Genomic DNA, 8,502 nt, shown 5'->3' with positions numbered 1-8,502 from the left:
AGTACAATATATTTTTTTTTTGAAAATACACCATAATTTCATTTTAAATGAAATACAATGTCAAAATATTAATATATGGTGATATAACCCTTCTTGATTAATCAACAGATTAAAGCAACTTCCTAACAGATTTATACAATCATTCAAAATCACTACAAGTTTGTATTGTACATAAGTTTCAAACTATCGGGTAAAAAAAAAGAAACTAGTTTTCTCCTTTTCTACATATTTACAAGACAAAGTGTAAATTCAGCATATTACAAGACTTGAGTTATTAAAACACCCTAATACAATAAAATAGGTTACAAATTCAAGTTACAAGATTTTGGTCTTTAAAATCCAACAAGCCTCCAAATAATATAAGTGTGACACACACACACACACACAGATATATATATATATATATATATATATATATATATCATGTATATCATGTACATGTCCCAAAACTATGCAAACCAAGGTGCATATGCAAATGTGATCTCAATAAATTCTCCCAAAAAGACTACTTCACCCTGACCATCTTCAGATTTCATCCCGAACATTTCCTACGATAGAAAACAACTATCGCTAAGCATAAAGCTTAGTGGTGTATAAACTTTAGGCTTGGAGTCATTAGATTCTCCAATTTCCCTTTTCAGTCATAGTTAGCTCAATTTAACATAATTTAAAACAAGTAAACAAATATATCAAACATATCAATATCAAACTTTGAAGTGTTTCCAAATATCAATAACAATGTTCAAGAGTCTAGAAAGTGTATACTATCAGTTTAAGAGAGTATACCAAATATCCATTTTTCGCCTAATATGTACGTCATGTCATCACACTAAGCATAATCAGATATCAAGATGGACCGAAGCCCCAAATCAAGTAGGGTCAAAACCCAATAGACAAGAAAATCAAGAACCATATTAAAATGGCTTCCTAGTTCGTACTTAACACGGACAAGTTCCATAATTCAAGACGAACTACAAATCCAAAGTCAAGATGGCAAAAGATCTGAATCAAGAGGCATGCCAAGATGAGTGACAAAGTCACTGCCACAAGAAGGACAAAGTCCCAACAAGAATGCAAAATGATCAAACAATCCGTACGAATGGGCGATTTAGCAAATATCTTACAATACTTGATATAGTACGAATATAACAATATAAATTGAAGCCAAGAAAAATAAAATATCAAGTTATTTCAACATATTCAAGCAAGCCAAAAGAGTACAAGTTTATACACAAACCTTGGTGTTTTACCACGAAACAGTTCAATCACAACTTGGGGACGTTCGAATCGTCTACGCCGTAAACAAACCAAATCTGTCCACTTCCTCAAACACTTCCCCTTTGATTTTTTTTCAAGGGTTTATATACCTTAAATACATAATCAAGTATCTAAATAAGTTCAGTGATTTAGCAAGTCAAACTAAATATGATATTGGTAAAAATTACCCAAAAACGTTTGAAACAGAAATTCTGGACAGTATCACTGTTTTGAGTTGTGACTCGGTTTTGAAGATCTACACGGACAAACTAGACTTTCTGGTCTTCACAAAAGTTGTAGATCTATGTCTTACCATTTTAGAACATCTTGAATCACATCCATATCAATTTTGAACAAAATGTTATGCTAAAATGACTAACAACAGTACATGGAGTATTTCTAAAACTGGAAATCTGGACAGCACCTGCCCTGTACTTTCTGATCCTTTTTCAGATAAATACCAACAAAACTAGATTTTGGTTCCTTCATAAGAGTTATATATTTATGAAATACCTTTCTAGAAAGTCCTGGATCACTTAAATCGGGGCTTTTTACAAAAAGATATGTAGAAAATTCTAGTAGGTGTCTAGTATAAAAACGAGTTTAGAAACTTACCAACATGAGCAACTTGATCTTCACCAAAAACGAAATTTACTTGTTGATTTAGTAGAAATCCATGGTTTTTATTCATGAAACTACAGATTTTCAAGTTTCTACGGAGGAGAGAGATAGAGAGAAGGAGGGATAGATAGAAAGAGAGAGATGAATAGCTACTCTTCTTTGTCTTGAAGAGTAGAAAAAAAATGGGGAGTTTATGGATAGATATGAAATAAAATGGTTACGCAACTACTAAATTTTCTTAAATAAATACAAAAGGTTGGAAACCCAAAAACATAATTATATTTTATATTTCATAACAACTAGTCAAAATAATATTAAGTGTTACATATAACAACATCATGAAACTTTATTGCCAATATTAACACAACCTAAAGTAAGAAATTTTCATATATTGACCATTTCACATTTAGGAAGTGCAAAGTAAACATTTCCTCATTATAAAAATGCTCAATCAAGAATGCAAATATTATAAAAAAAATTGGGGTGTTACAACTCTCTCTCCCTAAAAAAAATTCGTCTCGAAATTTACCTTGTACTAGTCCCGAAACAAATGTGGATATTGAACTCGCATATCCACTTCTCGCTCCCAGGTAGCTTCTTCGCCTGAATGATTTCTCCAAAGAACCTTCATTAATGGGATTCTCTTATTTCTAAGCTCTTTTATCTCACGCGCTAAGATTTGGATTGGTTCTTCTTCATATGTCAAATCAGGATTAACCTCAATAGACTCAATAGGAAGAACATGAGATGGATCTGAGCGGTATTTTCGAAGCATAGAAACATGAAAGACGTTGTGGATCTTACCTAATTCAGGTGGCAAAGCTAGCTTATATGCAACCGGACCAATTCTCTCAAGTATTTCATAAGGTCCAATGAATCGAGGACTAAGTTTACCTTTTTGGCCAAATCTCATAATCTTCTTCCATGGAGAAACCTTTAAAAATACCTTATCGCCCACCTGATGCTCAATTTCATGCCTTATAAGATCCGCATAGGACTTTTGTCTGTCTGAAGAAATTTTCAAACAATCCTTGATGATTTTTACCTTATCTTCAGTTTGTTGCACAATCTCAAGACCCACAAATTTTCTTTCACCAACCTCATTCCAACAAAGAGGCGTTCTACATTTTCTCCCATATAAAGCTTCATAAGGAGGCATGCCTATACTTGATTGGTAGCTATTATTGTAAGCAAATTCTATTAGGGCTAAGTGTTTGTCCCAACTACCCTTAAACTCAATAATGCAGGCTCGAAGCATATCCTCCAAGATTTGTATTACCCTTTCAGACTGGCCGTCCGTTTGTGGATGGAAAGCGGTACTAAAATTCAACCTGGAACCCAAAGCTTCTTGCAAGCTAGACCAAAATCTAGATGTAAACCTCGGATCTCTATCAGACACAATAGAAACAGGGATTCCATGCAGCTTCACAATCTCATTAATGTACAATTCTACTAAACGTTCAAGTGAGTAGTCCATTCTGATTGCCAAGAAATGAGCACTCTTAGTTAGTCTATCTACAATAACCCAAATTTCATCATGATTTCTTTGAGTTCGTGGAAGTCCAGAAACAAAGTCCATCGTTATCCTTTCCTATTTCTATTCAGGTATTGACAAAGGTTGCAGGAGACTAGCTGGGACTTGATGTTCAGCCTTTATTTGTTGACATACCAAGCATTTAGAAATGAACTCTGCAATATCTTTCTTCATACCACTCCACCAATAGTGCTCCTTAATGGTCTGATACATTTTAGTACCTCCAGGATGCATTGCTTAAGGTGAATTATGTGCTTCAATCAAGATTTGCTTTCTCAATTCATCATCATTAGGAACACACAACCTATTTTTATAAAATAAGGTACCATCTTTCCTTAATGAAAAATATGATTCTCTTCCATTTTGGACTTTTTCAACCCGTTTCACAAGCTTCTCATCTAACTTCTGTGCTTCTTGGACTTGCTCAAGTAAGACTGGCTTGACTTACAAATTAGCAATGATAGAACCATTAGAATTAAATGAAAGGCAAACATTCATGGCTCTTAATTCAAGAAGCAAAGGCAATGGACTTAGAGTTAAACTTGCAAGGGAATTGCGACTCAACGCATCTGCAACCACATTGGCTTTACCAGGATGATAATCAATCGTGCAATCATAATCTTTGATGAGTTCAAGCCATCTACGTTGTCGCAAATGTAACCATTCAAACCTTCTTCAAATCTTCTGCACTTGTCTCTTTCACCATCAATAATACCTTTAGCATAGCGAGAAAGCCTGAGAAAGTTTTGTTGATACTCTGCAATAGACATACTCCCTTGTCTTAAATTCAGAAACTCTTTCTTTTTAGCATCACAATAGACAGGGGGAACATATTTTGCACGAAATGATTTCACAAAGTCATCCCAAGTCAGCACCGGAGGTTTTGCTTTTGCATTTGGCACACTTACCCACCAATCATAGGCATATTTTTGTAAAAGGGAGATAGCATACTTAAATTTGGCAGCATTAGTACACTCCAGTTGTTCAAAGACCCTCTCCATGCGCTCGAGCCATTGTTCAGCTACCGTGGGATTTGTAGTGCCTTCAAATTCAACTCCGCCCATTTTTCTCATCTTCTCAAAATTCATTTCACTAGGTTCTGACATTGTCCCAGCCAAGTGACGAAAGAATTCAGCCATCTGCTAGAATGGAGGAGTCATAATGGAGTATTATGACTCATTGCTCTTGGATTACTGCCCATTTCATTTCCACTAACACGAGGATGATTTAGGTCAGGCAAGGGTTCCTCATTTCCTCCCTGAAGGTGAGGCATGACATTATACTCGGCCTGACTTTCATCAACGGATTCAACATCTCTATTCGAAGAAAAGGCCATATTAAAATTCCTATAAAAGATAAGATCACACTGCATTAGGGACATGTACATGATGCATATGCACACAGAATACAATAAATTAAATTAAACAAGTATGCAAAAATTTATAAACTCCAAGTCATTTTCAAGAAAGGAAATAACAACAAATACTAGGTATTATCACAACAAAACAAATCCTAGAATCACAAACCGTGGCTCTGATACCAAAACTTGTAACAACCCCTTTGGGAGGGTACTACTTAGGAAACAAATCTAATTTCCTACTTACAAAATATTAAAAGAGATATTAATAAAAATATTCAGAATAATTTTAGTAGCGGAAGTAGGCCCATGCGAAAAGGTTCAAAGTGCAATATATTTTTTTTTGAAAATACACCATAATTTCATTTTAAATGAAATACAATGTCAAAATATTAACATATGGTGATATAACCATTCTTGATTAATCAACAGATTAAAGCAACTTCCTAACAGATTTATACAATCATTCAAAATCACTACAAGTTTATATTGTACATAAATTTCAAACTATCGGGTAAAAAAAAGAAACTAGTTTTCTCCTTTTCTACATATTTACAAGACAAAGTGTAAATTCAGCATATTACAAGACTTGAGTTATTAAAACACCCTAATACAATAAAATAGGTTACAAATTCAAGTTACAAGATTTTGGTCTTTAAAATCCAACAAGCCTCCAAATAACATAAGTGTGACATATATATATATATATATATATATATATATATATATATATATATATATATATATATATATATATATATATATCTGTATATATATGTATATATCCTGTATATCCTGTACATGTCCCAAAACTATGCAAACCAAGGTGCATATGCAAATATGATCTCAATAAATTCTCCCAAAAAGACTACTTCACCCTGGCCATCTTCAGATTTCATCCCGAACATTTCCTACGATAGAAAACAACTATCGCTAAGCATAAAGCTTAGTGGTGTATAAACTTTAGGCTTGGAGTCATTAAATTCTCCAATTCCCCTTTTCAGTCATAGTTAGCTCAATTTAACATAATTTAAAACAAGTGAACAAATATATCAAACATATCAATATCAAACTTTGAAGTGTTTCCAAATATCAATAACAATGTTCAAGAGTCTAGAAAGTGTATACTATCAATTTAAGAGAGTATACCAAATATCCATTTTTCGCCCAATATGTACGTCATGCCATCACACTAAGCATAATCAGATATCAAGATGGACCGAAGCCCCAAATCAAGTAGGGTCAAAACCCAATAGACAAGAGAATCAAGAACCATATTAAAAATGACTTTCTAGTTCGTACTTAACACGGACAAGTTCCATAATTCAAGACGAACTACAAATCCAAAGTCAAGATGGCAAAAGATCCGAATCAAGAGGCATGCCAAGATGAGTGACAAAGTCACTGCCACAAGAAGGACAAAGTCCCAACAAGAATGCAAAATGATCAAACAATCCGTACGAATGGGCGATTTAGCAAATATCTTACAATACTTGATATAATACGAATATAACAATATAAATTGAAGCCAAGAAAAATAAAATATCAAGTTATTTCAACATATTCCAGAAAGCAAAAAAGAGTACAAGTTTATACACAAACCTTGGTGTTTTACCACGAAACAGTTCAATCACAACTTGGGGACGTTCGAATCGTCTACGCCGTAAACAAACCAAATCTGTCCACTTCCTCAAACACTTCCCCTTTGATTTTTTTTCAAGGGTTTATATACCTTAAATACATAATCAAGTATCTAAATAAGTTCAGTGATTTAGCAAAGTCAAACTAAATATGATATTGGTGAAAATTACCCAAAAACGTTTGAAACAGAAATTCTGGACAGTATCACTGTTGCGAGTTGTGACTCAGTTTTGAAGTTCTACACGGACAAACTAGACTTTCTTATCTTCACAAAAGTTATAGATCTATGTCTTACCATTTTAGAACATCTTGAATCACCTCCATATCAATTTTGAACAAAATGTTATGCTAAAATGACTAACAACAGTACATGGAGTATTTCTAAAACTGGAAATCTGGACAACACCTGCCCTGTACTTTCTGATCCTTTTTCAGGTAAATACCAACAAAACTAGATTTTGGTTCCTTCATAAGAGTTATAGATTTATGAAATACCTTTCCAGAAAGTCCTGGATCACTTAAATCGGAGCTTTGTACAAAAAGATATGTAGAATATTCTAGTAGGTGTCTAGTATAAAAACGAGTTTAGAAACTTACCAGCAGGAGCAACTTGATCTTCGCCAAAAACGAAATTTACTTGTTGATTTAGTAGAAATCCATGGTTTTTTTTTCATGAAACTTCAGATTTTCAAGTTTCTACGGAGGAGAGAGATGGATAGCTACTCTTCTTTGTCTTGAAGAGTAGAAAAAAAATGGGGAGTTTATGGATAGATATGAAATAAAATGGTTACCCAACTACTAAATATTCTTAAATAAATACAAAAGGTTGGAAACCCAAAAACTTAATTATATATTATATTTCATAACAACTAGTCAAAATAATATTAAGTGTTACATATAGCAACATCATGAAACTTCATTGCCAATATTAACACAACCTAAAGTAAGAAATTTTCATATATTGACCATTTCACATTTAGGAAGTGCAAAGTAAATATTTCCTCGTTATAAAAATGCTCAATCAAGAATGCAAATATTATAAAAAAAAAATTGGGGTGTTACATATATACTTATTGAACAATTGTGATGAAGTTCAAGAATATATAAGGTAATTTAATCACTTATAACATTTATTTATGTATATTGTTATTAAATTACTTTATTTATCATTTTACTAACGAATAAAAATACTTGTTGTGTCGAGAATATGAGGTTGAGGTTAGTAATCAGAGACGAGGATCTAAATGGAGCAAGGCCAAGAAGTATAGTCAAAACTTCTCTCAATGGTTTGAAACTCGTTCTTTGAAAGAGGATGTGCCCAATCTTATAAAGCAATTATACTTCAGACCAAATTCAATTGCTAAAAGATATTCTGGGTATCTCATTAATGGATATAGATTCCATGCGAGGCAGCGTGATGCAAGACGTAAAACACAAAATAGTGGTGTTACATTAGTCGCCCAAACTACAAGTTTTGCAAGCTCAAAAGATAAAAATCCAGTTGACGCAAATTTGACTTATTATGGTAGAATAGTTGATATAGTTGAGTTAGACTATTATGGACATTTTAGGGTTGTCTTATTTAAGTGCGACTGGTATGAAGTTGAAGAAAATATTTATGGCCTTACTTATATCTACTTCAACAAGAAATGTTATCAGAACGAGCCTTTTGTCCTATCATCTCAAGTACACCAATGCTTCTATGTGCAAGATCCATATGATCAAGATAGATATTATGTCATGAAGACTGTCCCGAGAGACTTGTTTAGCATAAGTGATGAACTTGAATCTAATGCCCCACAGTGTTATGAAAATAAGTCATCTAAGTATTTGGCTGGGCCATCTATACCGGAGGATAATGGTGAAGTTGCCTTAGTTAGGAGTGATGTTCCAACAACCATTCTTGATGTACCTTCGGAAGAATTTCTAGCACAATAACTTGAAATTGAATCGGATGAAGAGTTTGATTTTGAAGACACATCATGAGTTTTTTTCAAATTCAAATAGAAAATAGCTTAGCCATTTTTTATTAATAGCTAGAAACACATTAAAGACTGTTGCTTTAGTTTTAAATTGATGTTGTCTATTTCGT

General features: G+C 33.3%; 1 protein-coding gene across 1 annotated transcript; it reads right to left on the bottom strand.

Moving 5' to 3' along the window:
* Positions 1-3,972: 3,972 nt before the first annotated feature.
* Positions 3,973-4,551, bottom strand: LOC138875647 (uncharacterized). The gene has a single exon (XM_070154501.1). The coding sequence runs from the start codon at positions 4,549-4,551 to the stop codon at positions 3,973-3,975; it is 579 nt and encodes a 192-aa protein (XP_070010602.1).
* Between the last annotated feature and the right edge of the window lie 3,951 nt (positions 4,552-8,502).

Source organism: Nicotiana sylvestris, chromosome 1, assembly GCF_000393655.2.
Source record: "Nicotiana sylvestris chromosome 1, ASM39365v2, whole genome shotgun sequence".
Classification (NCBI taxonomy): domain Eukaryota; kingdom Viridiplantae; phylum Streptophyta; class Magnoliopsida; order Solanales; family Solanaceae; genus Nicotiana; species Nicotiana sylvestris.
The sequence above is the reverse complement of the archived record's forward strand: the minus strand, read 5'-3'. Positions and strand labels throughout refer to the sequence as shown.